General features: G+C 36.4%; 1 protein-coding gene across 8 annotated transcripts in view; it reads left to right on the top strand.

The window, feature by feature from the left end:
* Positions 1 to 14,654, top strand: part of N4BP2 (NEDD4 binding protein 2) — an 87,776-nt gene extending 73,122 nt beyond the window's left edge. For 7 of the 8 annotated variants that reach the window (XM_027103116.1, XM_027103121.1, XM_027103117.1 and 4 more), the window contains 4 exons: positions 4,707 to 4,895; positions 5,799 to 5,967; positions 12,786 to 12,909; positions 14,096 to 14,654. In XM_027103116.1, the coding sequence (XP_026958917.1) occupies positions 4,707 to 4,895; positions 5,799 to 5,967; positions 12,786 to 12,909; positions 14,096 to 14,141 (528 nt within the window). In that variant the 3' untranslated portion in view covers positions 14,142 to 14,654. Of the gene's footprint in view, positions 1 to 4,706; positions 4,896 to 5,798; positions 5,968 to 7,292; positions 7,859 to 12,785; positions 12,910 to 14,095 lie in introns of those variants that run through there. The other variant, XM_027103120.1, reaches the window with a different exon arrangement.
* Positions 14,655 to 16,715: the final 2,061 nt, after the last annotated feature.

Raw genomic sequence — 16,715 nt, 5'->3', positions numbered from 1 at the left:
AGGAAGGGATGAGTGAAGGAAGGAAAAAAGAGAAAGAAGATAAAATAAAGTAATAAGATAAAATATAATAAAGTTATTAAAATAAAAAAATAATTATTAAGAGAAAAAAAATTAAAACAGTAACAACAACAACAAAAAAATGGACGTATAGAACCCTAGGACAAATGGTGGAAGCAGAGCTATACAGACAAAATCTCACACAGAAGCATACACATACACACTCACAAAAAGAGGAAAAGGGGAAAAAATCATAAATCTTGTTCTCAAAGTCCATCTCCTCAATTTGGGATGATTCGTTGTCTATTCATGTATTCCTGAGATGCAGGGTACATCAAGTTGATTGTGGAGATTTAATCCGCTGCTTCTGAGGCTGCTGGGAGAGATTTCCCTTCCTCTTCTTTGTTCTCACAGCTCGCAGGGGCTCAGCTTTGGATTTGGCCCCACCTCTGCGTGTAGGTCGCTGGAGGGCGTCTGTTCTTCGCTCAGACAGGATGGGGTTAAAGGAGCAGCTGATTCGGGGGCTCTGGCTTACTCAGGCTGGGGGGGGGGAGGGGTACGGAGTGCGGGGCGGGCCTGCGGCAGCAGAGGCCAGCATGACATTGCACCAGCCTGAGGCGCGCCATGCGTTTTCCTGGGGGAGTTGTCCCTGGATCCTGGGGCCCTGGCAGTAGCGAGCTGCACAGGCTCCCCGGAAGGGGGTGTGTGGATAGTGACCTGTGCTCACACACAGGCTTCTTGGTGGCGGCAGCAGCAGCTTTAGCGTCTCCTGCCCGTCTCTGGGGTCCGCGCTTTTAGCCGCGGCTAGCGCCTGTCTCTGGAACTCCTTTAAGCAGCGCTCTTAATCCCCTCTCCTCGCACACCAGGAAACAAAGAGGGAAGAAAAAGTCTCTTGCCTCGTCGGCAGGTCCAGACTTTTCCCCCGGACTCCCTCCCAGTTAGCCGTGGCGCACTAACCCCCTGCAGGCTGTGTTCACACTGCCAACCGCAGTCCTCTCCTGGTGCTCTGACCAAAGCCCGGGCCTCAGCTCCCAGCCCCGCCCATTCCGGCAGGTGAGCAGACAAGCCTCTCGGGCTGGTGAGTGCTGCTCGGCACCGATCCTCTGTGCGGGAATCTCCCTGCTTTGCCCTCCGCACCCCTGTTGCTGTGCTCTCCTCTGCGGCCCCGAAGCTTTTTCCCTCCGCCACCCACAGTCTCCGCCCGCGAAGGGGCTTCCTAGTGTGTGGAAACCTTTCCTCCTTCACAGCTCCCTCCCACTGGTGCAGGTCCCGTCCCTATTCTCCCGTCCCGTCTCTGTTTATTCTTTTTTCTTTTGCCCTACCCAGGTACGTGGGGGGTTTCTTGCCTTTTGGGAGGTCTGAGGTCTTCTGCCAGCGTTCAGTAGGTATTCTGTAGGAGTTGTTCCATGTGTAGATGTATTTCTGGTATATCTGTGGGGAGGAAGGTGGTCTCCGTGTCTTACTCTTCTGCCATCTTGAAACAGGAACCTGTTGGATGTACTTTTGGTGTCATATCTAAGAAACTATTGCCTAATTCAAGGTCATGGGGATTTACACCTGAGTTTATTTCTAAAAGTTTTATAGTTTTAGTGTTTACATTTAGAGCTTTGATCTATTTTGGGTTAATTTTTGTATATGTTGTGAGATAGGGGTCCAGGTTCATTCTTTTGCGTGTGGATATCCAGTTGTCACAGCACCACTTGTTGCAAAGACTGCTTTTCCCCATTGAATTTTCTTAGCACCCTAGTTGAAAATGAATTGACTATAAATTTATCACTAGACTCTCAGTTTCATTCCGTTGATCTGTATGTTTCTCATTATGCCAGTACCACAGTCTTGATTACTGTAGCTTTGTAGTAAGTTTTGAAATTAGGAAGTGTGCGTTTTCAACCATTTTCAAGATTATTTTGTCTATTCTGGTCCTCATGCATTTCCATGTGAATTTTAGGATCAGCTTGTCAATTTCTGCAAAGAAGACAGTTGGAATTTTCATGGGGATTTTGTTGAGCCTGTGGATCAATTTGAGGTGTATTGCGATCTTAACAATATTGTCTTCCAATTCATGAATATAGAGTACCTTTCGATTTATTTAGGTCCTCTTAATTTCATTCAACAGTGTGTTGTAGTTTTTTTTTTGTTTTTTTTTTTTGCACCACGCGGGCCTCTCACCATTGTGGCCTCACAGGCTCCGGACGCGCAGGCTTAGCGGCCATGGCCCACGGGCCCAGCTGCTCCGCGGCATGTGGGATCTTCCCGGCCCGGGGCACGAACCCATGTCCCCTGCATCGGCAGCCGGACTCTCAATCACTGTGCCACCAGGGAAGCCCCTGTTGTAGTTTTGAGTATAAGTTTTACATGCCTTTTAAAAAATTTTTAAAATTTATTTCTAAGCATTTTATTTTTTTGATGCTATTATAAATGAAATTGATTTCTTAATTTTATTTTTGGATTGTACATTGCAAATACATAGAAATATAATTGATTTTGTATATTAATCTTGTATTCGTTTTAGGCTTTTTTTTTTCTTTTTTAAACAGTCCTCAATCATCCTGCTATACTTGCTCATTAATAAGACCACTCAGGGATAGTGGAGCACCACTTGTATGTTGCCTTTTTTCTTTGAATATTTCACCATCACTTAGCTGATATGTAGAACTTAGGTAATTTTGGTTTTCATGTGATCTGTTAGTGTGTACACGGAACAGGAACCAAGTGTACTGCTGATGCCTGTGTTCATCATGGATAGGTGCAGTATATTATAAGATTCAGGGAGTGTACAAGATGATGAAGAGACCTTCAGTGCCAAACTGGGAATGAAGATTACTTTTTCACCTGATAATAGAGCAAGGCACTCTTGGTCATTATGGTGATAGAGGAAGTGATGGGGACAAAGTGTGCTTGCTCAAAGTGGGAGATGGTTAGAAAATGTTGGAATCAGAAAAGTGTTTGTGAGTTGTGTAAATGTTGGCCAGAACGTAAATTTGGATAAGTTATACTGGAGATTATTCTTAGCCTTTCTCAAAAAAACGTAGGTAGGTGTCACAACACTGATAAAAATCTTTTAAGATTTTGAACAAAATAGAATAGTCTGTCTTTGATATCCCAGGATCCCAAGGGATCAGAGATACTAAAGGGGAGTATCATGATACCAGTAACATTTTGGTTTATCTGCTTTGTTCAAGAAACTAACATTTATTTAAAACTGTGTTTTATTAATACTACTACTTTTTCCCTTTAGCCTTTAATAAAATTTGCAAGTTTGTTACCATTGGAAATGGTTTTGGTATAATAGTACATCACACTTTCAAGTGACACTAATTACATAAATTCTTAGGCAGCACGTATTTCATTTGGCCCTTGTTAATGAAGTAAACCACATCACTATGAAAGGGATGTAAAAATAAATTTTGGTTTTATTTAAAAAGAGAGTAGCTATTTGATAAAGTGTCTCTCATTATGTACTGTCTGTTTTGGGCCACGCCATGTGGCTTGCGGGATCTTGGTTTCCCCACTAGGGATTGAACCGTGGCCTCTGGCAGTGAAAGTGCCGAGTCCTAACCACTGGACTGCCAGGGAATTCCCTGTTTTTTCTTTTTTAAAAATAAACAATGAAGGGTCCCTTCCCAGAGAACCAAATGTATTTGCATTTTTTAGTATGAACACCAACACAGAGAGATTTTAAAGCTATGAAATGTTTATGTCCATATTGTTAGGCACTATGGGCTTTTCAAAGGTCATAGAAAGTGTTTTTATTATCCTCTCCCTGGAAAATCTTTGATTTTATCAGGGATGCAAGCCATATACTCACAGAATATTTAAACGTTAATATGAAAGAAGCTTGTGAAGCTTGACTACTGAGCGTGACATAAGGATGTAGGTCCTATGAATATTCTTAAGTAAGAGAGAGCCTTGGGTTTGTTGCAAAAAATAAACTGACTGTATATTTACAGATTTTTGACTGTGGTAATGAGTTAGGAATATGGTGACGCATTAATTTTATTCTTTTCTATTTGGTGGAGAGTATTGAGGCATATTTGTATAATAATTATTATTTTCATTAACCTTGTGTTTTAAATTAGAGTTAGTTTCTTTAATTCAGGGTCTCATATGGGTAACAACTACTTCATGATATTTCAGAAAACTCAAGAAGTCAACACTACCATAGCGGCTAGTTGGTAGTTAGCTGGTTGAAAACTGCCCATAAACCTCCTTATGATTTTTTACCTACTATAAGGCATGGTTACTCCACATGCCTTTCTGTTTTAACAAGAATATTATTCAATTACTTTATCAATTGGTTTATAAAAAATATTGAAATATGCCATTACTTCCTTCAGTGGTTGGACTGATCCTTTGAATGGGTTTACAAACTAAAATTTGGAAAATATTGCATTTAGATAAATGAGCATCATTCCTTGAATATCTTATATTCTCTCTTTTGGCTTGATTTTTTTTATTTTCATAATTTTAGAGAACTTTTTAACATCTTCTAAGATAAGAATGGTTAAAGAAGGAGTACCCTTATGGCATGAAAAAGTTAACAATAGTTGCCAAGTGCATGACTTACTAGATAGACAGTAGGGAGAGTCTGTTTTTTAAGAAGAAAGATAAAAATTAGTAGAGCCCAGTTTTCATGTACATTTTTTTGAAGGTAAAATGTGTGCTTTCTGCTTTCTTTCGTATTTTACTTATTGTGTAACACCGTACAGGCAAAGAAATTGAAAGAGACTGAAGATATACCAAGCGAACCATCTTTCCAGGATTTTGAGTACCCAGAGTATGATGACTACAGGGCAGAGGCTTTCCTGCACCAGCAAAAGAGGATGGAATGCTATAGCAAGGCAAAGGAAGCTTATCGGATGGGGAAGAAAAACGTTGCCACGTTTTATGCCCAACAAGTAAAGAGGAAAATTATTTTTTCTTTGTCACTTACAACATCTGAATAATCTTGAAGCAGTTAATACTCATACTGTGACTGGATTAAGTTATTCTGGGGAATGTACATTGTATAAGTGACATAAAGTGCCCTAATATGTAAGAAATGTATGGTTCTGAGAATTCTTCCGACAGTCCATATTTTCTTTTAGGTTGGATTCTCTCATTCAGTACTGCTTCTAAACAGATATGAATTTTCTGGAGGAAAGGAAGCAGAATGTTAATATTGGCCATCCCAGGGTGGGATTACAGAGGTCTTGTGCTTTCTATCATGCTTGAATTTTAAGTTGTGTATCACTGTCATAGTCAGAAAAAGAAAGTTACATTAATATCTCTCAGGGAAGTAAAATTTCTACCTGGTCTCATACAGCATGGTATTACAAGAAACCTGATTGATTTACTTTTCGTTTTCTGTGGTTCCATATTGCTTACTTTTTTATGATGGAGCAGAAAAAGGTATCAGACCGGTATAACCTTGTGAGCAATAATAGCAAACCTTGAGGAATGACTTCAGGGGTAACTGCAAGGGTTTAAAGGGTTGAGACTCAGGATTATCAAAAGATAAACCAGTGGATTCCTTCTTGAGATGTGTGTTGTTTATTTAAGTGTCCTTTTCCTATGATTTTTGGATCAGAGAATGTGTTAGAAATGATGATTTAGTAGTTTAAGAACTATGTTATTTGTCCACTGAAATTCACCTAAATTTTGGTGCATTCTTGCATATTAGCCCATTGCATTATTTAAAATTTTACATTTGTTGTTGCCTTTTTTGTTCTTCCTTTTATTTGGGGCACTATTTGTTTCCTCATTGCTTACTAAGTAGCAGATATCAAAAGTGATTACTGATGATATGTTTATAATTAAAGGGTAGTCTCCATGAGCAGAAGATGAAAGAAGCCAATCACCTTGCTGCTGTGGAGATCTTTGAGAAAGTCAATGCCTCCCTGCTGCCACAGAATGTTTTAGACCTCCATGGGCTGCATGTGGATGAGGCTATAGAACATTTGATGACAGTTTTACAGGAGAAAACTGAAGGTAGGACTATAGTCATGACAGATTTTCACAAATTCAAGGAAGTCTGAATGTGCAGGCTGAGGATATCTGTGCCACATTTATAGATGTTTGTATTAGATTCATTCTTCAAGAAAACCTTGGGAAAGAATTCTAACTGCCATGTCCATTAACATTTTTATTTTCCTGTTTCAGTTACGTTTGTATTCCTTTGTTATAATTGTCAAAGGGAGGGCATGATGTAATCTGAGAATCCTCTGGACCATTCAGGAATATAATACATCTTTGTTCAGTAGACATTTATTAAAGCTAATAGATACTTATTAGATGTCAGTTGCTCAACAGATGTTTAATAAAATGCAGAAGTAGGGCTTCCCTGGTGGCATAGTGGTTGGGAGTCCACCTGCCGATGCAGGGGACACGGGTTCGTGTCCCGGTCCGGGAAGATCCCACATGCCGCGGAGCGGCTGGGCCCGTGAGCCATGGCCGCTGAGCCTGCGTGTCTGGAGCCTGTGCTCTGCAACGGGAGAGGCCACAACAGCGAGAGGCCTGCGTACCGCAAAAAAAAAATAAAAAAAAATAAAAAATGCAGAAGTAAATTAACTGATAGGATTTTTATAGAATTATCATAAAGGCAGGATTTATGAGTGTTTGCATTTTGGTAGTATGCCCTTCTCCCTTTCTGCTTGTATTTTGTCTTTGCGGGTCAGTAGGAATGCTACTGCCTGCCTCTTACAATCAATATCATGTACTTTATATACGTTAAAGTATCTTGTTGGTTTATCATCTTGTTTCCTTTTCATCACGAGATGGTAGCACTTGGGAAAATTCAATCTGTTGTAGTACCCCAGACTCTAATACTAGGGAGTCATCTCCTCTTAGCACTACTAGGATATTTTTGAATTCTCAACTTGGCTTTCTCTTTGTCTTACATTTTATTGTGGAGACATGGAATCCATGCCTCAGTTATTACCCTGTGGTTCAGTAATACTGCTGTGTCATTGATAGCTGTATTGTTCTGGTTAATTAATTTGTATATATTTTAGAAAGTTTTATACTATATGTTATACAGGTTTATCAGTTCAGCACATATAGGTTTTACAATTCAGTTGTAATTAAATACTTGATTAAATATAATTGATATAAAAACTTTATCATGAAAACCACATTGAAAAAGTTGCGAGTAAAATAACGAACACCTGTGTACCCATGAATGTAAGTAACAAGTGATAACATTTTACTGTATGTGCTTCATATATATATTTTTTGTTGTTGTTCCTCCCTTTGCATTATCCCCAATCCTTTTCTCTTTCTTCTCTCCCCTTCTGATGGAAATCAACATCCTTCAGTTTGGTCTGCATCATCCTGGACAGTTTTGAAAATACCTTTACTACGTGTATTATACATTCATCCATAATTGGTCTATAGTAGCCTTTTTGTGAATTTTAAAAAATGAACATACATGATGTCACACTATATCGTCAGCCAAGCCACTTATTTTATTTTTACCCAATACAGTTTTCAAGATCTACTCATCTCGACGGATTGAGTTTTTTTTAAATTATAACTGCTGTGTAGTATTGTGTGACCTTATCATAATGTATCCATCCCTCTATTGATGGACGTTTAATTAAAATGTTGCAGTGAGCTTTATTTTGCATATCAACATGTGTCCTCTTATCATTATCCTTTTTCCTAGCTTTTTATATTGAAAAATTAAAAACCTGCAGAGAAGTTGAAAGAATTGTACAATATACATATTGTACAAATTTTTTACAATATATGAATTGTACATATATCCTTTACCTAGATTGATCAGTCGTCAACATTTGGCCACATTTGTTTATATTATCTCTAGAATTTTTTTCTGCTGAACCATTTGATAATAAGTCTTATTAAACATTGTGGTGCTTTACTTTTGCATACCTCAGCGTGTTTATTTCTTGAGGACAAATTCATTCTCCTACATAATCACAATACATTATCACTTTTAAGACATTTAACATTGTTATAATGATGTTGTCTAATACACAGGCCATATTCAGATTTTTCCAGTTATATGGAAATGTCCTATGTAGCTGTGCCATGTTCCACCCCCAATCCAGGATCTAGTCATGCATCATATGTTCCAGTTGATTGTCCCAAACCTGTAGCCTCCTATAATATAGAAGTGTTCCTCAGTCTGTTTTTTGTTTTCCATGTTATTGACACTTTTAAAGACTCCACGCCAGTTGTTTGGTAGATTGCCATACAATTTTAATTTGTCTAATTGTTTCTTCATGATTAGATTCAGTTTAAAATTTTCTTGGTGAAAATACTGCATAGGAGATGTTAGGTCATCCTTGGGGAACTAATCAAGAGACATATATGGTCAGTTTGCCCCAGTATTGGTGGTGTTAAGTTTGATTTCTTAGCTTAATGTGGGACTCTATCATATCAGATTTCAATTTGTAAATGTACCTTTTCTTTCTTTGTAATCAATTAGTAAATTTTGGTGATTGATACTTTGTGGCTGTGTGAATAACTGTTCTCATTTTGCCTAATGATTTTAGCATCCACAGATGATCCTTGTCTGAATCAATTATTATATTGGTGGTTGCATAATGGTGTTTTAAAAAAATTTTATTTTTTAAAATTTATTTATTTTTGTCTGTGTTGGGTCTTTGTTGTTGCACGTGGGCTTTCTCTAGTTGCGGTGGCTTCTCTTGTTGCAGAGCACTGGCTGTAGGCATGCGGGCTTCAGTAGTTGTGGCTCACGGGCTCTAGAGCGCAGGCTCAGTGCTTGTGGCGCACGGGCTTTGTTGCTCCGCGGCATGTGGGATCTTCCAGGACCAGGGATCAAACCCACGTCCCCTGCATTGGCAGGAGGATTCTTAACCACTGCGCTACCAGGGAAGTTCTCATAATGGTGTTTTATAATTTTGTGTTCCTTCTCTGTTCATTAGCAGACATTCTTTGATAAAGTAGAGGATCCCCCTCCCCCAGTTGTTTTTTAAATAGAATTTTGAAAATCTTGGAGAAAGAACTAGAAAACAACAACAATAAAGATTAGAAAAGAGAAAATTTAAGAGCGGTTTAAATACATTATTTAATCTGGAGAAAAGAAAAGTAGAAGTATTATATGGAAGTATTATAAGGGAATATTTTGTCTATAGAGGACGAGTAAATCATTTACTCAGTAAAATTTGATTATCTTCTATATTCTAGACATCAGGGATAAAGCAGTGAAAAAGACACACAATCCCTGTCTTTATGGAGTTTGCTGTCTAGTAGGATAGATGACAGTGAATAAATAGTTACATAAATGGTTAGCATTGTGATAAAAAGTACAGGTTGCTATGTTTCATTTAGCATAAATTCCCAGATCCCTACATAATTGTTCCTTGGCCTGTCTCTACATTCTCATCTTGTGTTTTGCTTCTTCTCCTTTTCTTTATGTTTATCTACATTATCATTTGTTAACCTCCAGATTAAGTTAGGCTCCCTATTAAAAGCCTCTCATAGTACTCCTCTGTATCACAGTACTTATAAAAAGCTTTTTGTATAATTGATTATTAAATGTCCATCTTTTTGGCCAAGAATTGAGTCAATGATGATTATTGAATCATTATTGTATATTGAGCCTTTCATTCACCACTTTAAAAAACTTTTGAATAAATGACTGAATAAAGGGTAGGTATTCCTCTCATTTTATAGTAAGGAAACTGATGATATAAACAGTTTAATAAAGTGGAAAATAATAAGTGTCAATAAGGATATAGAGAATTGGAACCCTCATATATTGCTGGTGGGAATGTTAAATGGTACAACCACTGTGGAAAAGGTTGACATTCCTTGAAAGGTTAAACACAGAGCTACCATATAACCCAGCAGTTCTGCTCCTAGGTTTGTACACAAGATAATTGAAAACACAATTCATCCACACAAAAGCTGGTACATGAATGTTCATAATAGCCAAAAGGTGGAAACAACGCAAATCTATCAACTGGTGAATGGAAAAAATGTGGTATATCCATACAATGGAATATAATTCAGCCATAAAAAGGAATGAAATGCTGATACGTGCTACAACATGGATGAACCTTGTAAACATTATGCAGTGTGAAAGAAGCCAGATACAAAGGGCCACATATTATACGATTTCCATTTATTGTACATGAAATGTCTAGAATGGGCAGATCAGTAGAAACGGAAAGTACATTAATGTTTGCTGGGACTGGAAAGGGGGGATGGAGATTGACTGCTAACAGGAACAGAATTTCTTTTTGAGATGATGGAATGTTCTGGAATTAGATCATGTTGATGGTTACACAACATTGTAATAATGTACTAAAAACTACTGAATTGTACATTTTAAAATCATGAATTTTATGTTAGGTGAATTTTATCTCAATAGAAAAAATTATGAGAATAAAAATGTTAAATAATTTGTGTACGGTGATACTGGATCAGACTCAAGATACAAACCCTTTTTGGAAGCCAAAGCCCATCTTGTGCGTGCTACCTGTGGTAGCCTGTAGTTACTGACATCACCAGCAGATGGTAGTATTGTTGAATAGAAATGTGTCCAGGTGAAAAATCTGTGGCTCTGCCCCACATTGCTTTTAGTCATGAAAGATGATTGTCAAAATTGGGGATGAATTAAAAAACAAAAAAGATATCTGAACCTTTCATGTCTTCTTATTGAAATATACACCACTACTACTCATGAAGCTTCTTTTGCCCCCAAATAACCAGAAGCAGGTAGAGCCTTTAGATCTGACTACTACTTTATACAGATTTATAGGGAACAGAGGAACATGTTAGATGGCACCATGGGGATACAGTCAGCAAAATCCAGACTGTAAATACCTAGGATAAATGATCTAATTTTTTCAACAAATTGTAAAAAAAAAAAAGATAAAAGAAAGCGCACACACACACACACACACACACACACACACACACACGGGAAGGAGAACCTTTAGATTAAAAATTAAGAAATATATCAACCAAATACAATGTGTGGAGACTTGTTTCAACCCTGATTCAAACAAGTCACAGTAAAAACATTTTTTTTGAGACTACTGGGGGACATTTTTAGCCATTTTTAGAAACATATTAAGGAACTATTTTTACTTTGTACCATATGATGGTGACATTGTGGTTATGTTTTTTTTAAAGGGTCCTTATCTTTTTGAATACATACTGAAATATTTACAGTTAAAATGATAAGAAATCTGAGATATGCTTAGAAATCAGTTAAAAAAGGTGGTAAGCAGGATTAACCTGAAATTTGGGAACCCAAGCATATTATATTAATTCATTCAATAAACATCCTCTGACACCCTACTTTGAGGCATGTGAGAACATTTTCAGAGCAGTAAGTAAACTATTGAAAGGTGAAATGCTGTAAATGACTGACTTAACTGATGAGAGGAGCAGTAGTGAAGGAGTGATGAGAGCTGAATTATGGTTAGTTGAGATATATTTTTTTTAAGTAAGCATTTATTTGTAATATCACATACATAAAGAACAATGCACAAATAATTATTGTACAGCATAAAAACTTTTTACAAAGTGAATACCCATGTATAGCCATCACCCAGAGAGAGTTGAATTTTGAACAAAATGTTGCTTGAAGTTCTGGAGGTGGATCTTAAGCAAAGAAGGAATTATAAATGCAGGACCAACATATCCACTAAAATTCTAGTCTAAATATTGCCCTGGAGATATGAGACTCGAAAAACAATCTGTTTGTGGATCTGATGGAGTCTTAGGGCAACTTACTGAGCAGAATATGGAATGTTTATGTGTATATGTATTTTATGCTAAAGGTCAAAACTTGTGCTTTTTTTTTTTTTTGGCGGTACGCGGGCCTCTCACTGTTGTGGCCTCTCCCGTTGCGGAGCACAGGCTCCGGACGCGCAGGCTCAGCAGCCATGGCTCACGGGCCCAGCCACTCCACGGCATGTGGGATCTTCCCGGACCGGGGCACGAACCCGTGTCCCCTGCATCGGGGAAGCCCAAAACTTGTGCTATTTATAACTGAGGAACAAGTATCTATTGAATTATTAAATCAACTCCTATTATTAACAAGTTTTTTTTGTTATTTTATTGTAGCTGTTACTGACTTTCAGGATTTATATACTTGATTTTCACAAGGTCATTTCCAAAGCAGAAGCTGTGGTCTTTTAAGAGTCTCAGGTTCATTCGATATTTTAAAATCATCTGTTTGGAAGAGTTTCTTAAGTTAATAATTGATTATCTTTAGCGGTAAGACTGCAGTCCATGCTATAATTAGTGGATTTGCTACTGGCTCTTCCTGAGGATGATATTCTATAAAGCAGTTGCCTTATACCCCATTTTATTGTTAAGGAAATAGGCACAGATAGGCTAAGTAATTGTCCATGGTCCTATCACACAGTCATTTAGTGGCAGAGCTGCTAATCAGACCAAAGCTGGGTGGCTTCAGAGTAGTAGAGTTGTTGTAAAGATTCTTAGTTAATAAATATAAGTCACTTAAAGCAATGCCTGACTCCATGTGTGTAATAATTGTTAAGTATCATTAATATTATTGTTGTTATCATTATTTCAGAGAGAAATTCTGATAACACATGGAAATCTCTCTCCCCACAGGAGAAGTCCCACTTAAGTCTTTAGGTGGATGAGTTGCTAGGAAGCTTCCATACTTAAAGTGTAGGTGAAACAGTACATTTAAAAACATTAATTTGGGGATTTTTGAAGTGATAAATCTCTAAATCCTCATGAAAATTATTTCATACGTGTTTGAGTAAAGGTTTGTTTTCTGTTGAGAATGTAAGATAGATCAATTTTAACGGTTCCAATTCCTGTTGTAACAGAATTTAAGCAGAATGGTGGTAAGCCCTATCTTTCTGTGATTACGGGGAGAGGAAACCACAGCCAGGGAGGAGTTGCTCGCATCAAACCAGCTGTCATTAAATACCTCACAAGCCATAGCTTCAGGTGAGTATAGATTTCTGTTATCGATAATGGCAGTTGCCCATATGCAGATGGTAAACACTAATAGTTTGCTCAGAACAATTTGTTAAAATAGTTAACTAAATTTAACCATCTGATTCTAGCCATAAATTCATGACTAGATTATGATATATAACATTCCTTTCTAGATTTATGATCTCCACTAAACCAGAAATGAAAGAAAAATGTTTGTTATTGAAGTAATCATTTGACAAAACTATTTCTATCATAAATTAAAAATCTAAAAGAAACTAAGTATATTTGTGTTTTTTTGATAATGTATCATTCAAGGTAGTTAGATTATACATATCATAGTTTAATGTTGCTGTTTAATTAATTCCTTTGAAAAGAAATAACATGTCTGTGGATTTTGGAAAGAGTTGGAGCTTCTGCTAAAATGTGGTTATAATTTGGATGTATTTAAACATTAGTGGAAATGTCCAGTCAGTTACGAATTTACACATCTTCATAAATTAAGTGCCATTATTGATCTTAGCTGACAAACATGAAATGTCCTTTTTCATTAAGTGGTTATGAGGAATCTAAGTACCCTCCTTCCCTTACTTCCAGTTTCAATGAATGTAGCATATTTTGTTTATGTCACGTGATAAAATGTTGGCTATATTATAGAAAATGGTAGTGTTAATTCTGAGCATGAAAATAGATGACATTTTAGAGTTACTTTTACAAAAGGAGTAGTTAGACCACAACATTATCATGTTGGGATTGATGATCTGTTTTAGAGACTTGTGTTTCTTTAAATTTCACAGTGAGGGAGTTGAAAGCATTTCATGGCCTGATGAATCAGACTTACCTATTAGAGATTTCTTGGTACTGTTACAATGCATAGAAATAATGTAATGCAGACATCGTCTTCTCCTTCATGCAGCATGCTGTTGTTCATGAGGGTCAAATTCAGGCTTGAGAATTTTAAAAAATCTTAAATTGTAATACTTAATTAGGAATAACCCCCAGCCTTAGCCATGTATTTATTTTGACAATAGATTAAAAGGAACATAAGCATAGATATTAGTGCTGGATTTAACTTAAAGGAGAGTGTTTTGATAGTTAATATTATGTTTACCATAGGCACTTGAATTGATTACAAGATTATGTTTCTTAATCAGTTTGAAATTCTTATCTTTAAAATAACTCTTTTTCATTTCTGCAGGTTCTCTGAAATTAAACCAGGGTGCTTGAAAGTCATGCTAAAGTAAAATAAATGTCCTTGACTTAAAAGTGTGAAGGTTTGTAGGTTAAAATTAGTTTTATTTGCAGTAATTTAGTCAACTGTACTGTGAATGTGTGTTTTATTAGAAGTAATGTCCAGTTATAAAACAGAAAAACACTATGTTTTTCAAAATTCAAGAGAAGTTTAATTTTTTACTGAATCACATGCCAAATATGTAGTCTATTAAAAGTATTAAAGAGAATTTTTACTGATTACAAAATATCTAAGAAAATTATCAGCTGCAGTTTTAAAGATTGAAATGCTCTGATTCTTTCTCAGACAGAAAATGTAACCTTTATATTAATTGTTGTTTGACGTTTAGTAAAGTCTTAAAGGTTTCTATGAGAAGTATTTAAAGTGCTTTGAGACCTGGTTCATAATACAAGCCCTTCAAAAGCTTGTATTTAAAAAAGAAGTACTGGGCTTCCTTGGTGGCGCGGTGGTTGAGAATCTGCCTGCCAGTGTGGGGGACACAGGTTTGAGCCCTGGTCTGGGAGGGTCCCACATGCCGCGGAGCGTCCGGCCCCGTGGGCCACAACTACTGAGCCTGCGTGTCTGGAGCCTGTGCTCCACAACAGGAGAGACCGCGATGGTGAGAGGCCCATGCACCACGATGAAGAGTGGCCCCCGCTTGCCGCAATTGGAGGAAGCCCTCGCACAGAAACGAAGACCCAACGCAGCCAAAGGTAAATAAATTAATTTAAAAAAAAAAAAGTACTAGTACCAGTAGTAATGAAAGAAAGGAGATCTAACAAAAACACTTGAGTGCTTTTTGATTTCAAAACAATACAAAAAAACATTTTGGTGTATTCTACAGGAAGGAAGACATGCTGTTGCACTTTCTTCTGCTTTGTATATGATCGTGATCTCTTACCTTTTGTTCCTTTGTTCTGTGTGTGTACATTTTCTAGGAATAAAGTTGGAGTCTGAGATTATATTGCAATTTTATACCTTCCATAGGCAGGCAAGTTTTCAGAGAAGGAAAAATGGTTAGATATCTACCAAGTGCTGCTGTCTTATAAAACTGCTTCTAGTCTTACAGAACTGTCTGTGTAAGTGGTATTGAAGACAGTACTAAAGAGCTATATTTTATATTTGAGGCATGTAATTTCTAAACTACAGTAGGTCAAAATCCTATTAACTTAAATAGATATAGAAAACTTTTTTGATATAATCATAAAAGAAATTTTTACAATTTAAAAGTTTTTTACCTTTATTTTTAAAAAGAACCAACTTTCTGAAAGGAAACTTTCATTGACTTCTGTTTTTTGGTGAGCTAAAAAGTCCTGTTAGTATGTCAGTTATAATTTCCTTTACACACAAGTTTAGTGTGGCGAAGTATAATTTTCCAATGTGAGACACTGGCTTAAATAAATTTGACTTTGGATATGAAGGATATTTTCAACATACGTAATTTTAGCAAACAATTGTATTGTTTTTTGATAAGCTTAAAAAATTAATTGGATCAGGAATGATACGATTGAGCTATTACTGAAAGAATCCTGAATTTCGGAATGGTTTCCCAAAAGAACAGACATTTTAATGAAAATAAAATTCAAAAAATGTTTTTATATATCATAAAAGCATGCTTGTAAAAGAAGAGCCATATCATTGAATTTATTTCCACAAAAATAAAAATATATGTTTATTACTTAGAAATAGTGACTGGTATTGAAGTATTATTCACATTTGTTATGTTTGTGGTAATTTGTTAAAAAAAAGAAAAGAATGCCAACAGTTTGGCATTATGTTTTTTGTAATGTCTAGAAGAATTGTGTACATTAAAAATAAAGCAATTCCTTTCAGCAACTTATTATAAAACTACAACTGTTAATGAAATAAAATCTTTCTATATATAAATTGATATGATTTAAGAAATGTGAATAACAATACTAAAACCTAGAATTATTCTAGTGTGTGCAGCTGCATACTCATTTTCTGTGTTTTTATATTTCCTTACCCAGTTTTAAAAAAACATCACTTTTGAGAACTTCAGCTAGACTTATTTCAGTATTATTTATTATAATTATGATTGATGTGGGAGCAGTCAAAAAGAACAAGAGGTGGGGTATTTTGTGGGCAGAAACCAAATGAAAGAACCTATGTTTTGTACTGTATCAACTCTAATTTTATGCTTTATTTGGTAAATCTAGGGTATTTCTTCTTAATCATCCATAAATATATAGGCAAATTTTGAGCATCATAAATGTTTTTATGAAGTTGTTTAGTACCAAACTGCCTCCTACCCCACTATGTAGCATAGTTTAACCAACACATAATTATGAAAGAAAATTTTATAATTGCCCCTTTCTTGTTTTGCCTATTTCTAAATCCTGTATGCCAAAGGTAAACAGAGTTTGAGGATTATCAAATTTTTCTCTTTTGCCCATTTCTAAATCCTGTGTGTCAAAACTAATGATAATGTGGGGATTATCAAAGTTTTGATGTATGTATTGGTATATTTGTGCTAATATATGACTTACTAGAATGGCTCTTTGCAAAGTTATTAGTATTTTAAAAGTATAGGGCTTCCCTGGTGGCGCAGTGGTTGAGAGTCCGC

The sequence above is a fragment of the Aethalodelphis obliquidens genome, unplaced genomic scaffold (assembly GCF_003676395.1).
Source record: "Aethalodelphis obliquidens isolate GAN/ISIS:26980383/991018 unplaced genomic scaffold, ASM367639v1 scaffold6, whole genome shotgun sequence".
Classification (NCBI taxonomy): domain Eukaryota; kingdom Metazoa; phylum Chordata; class Mammalia; order Artiodactyla; family Delphinidae; genus Aethalodelphis; species Aethalodelphis obliquidens.
Note: the sequence above shows the minus strand (reverse complement) of the source record. Positions and strands in the feature narration are given on the sequence as shown.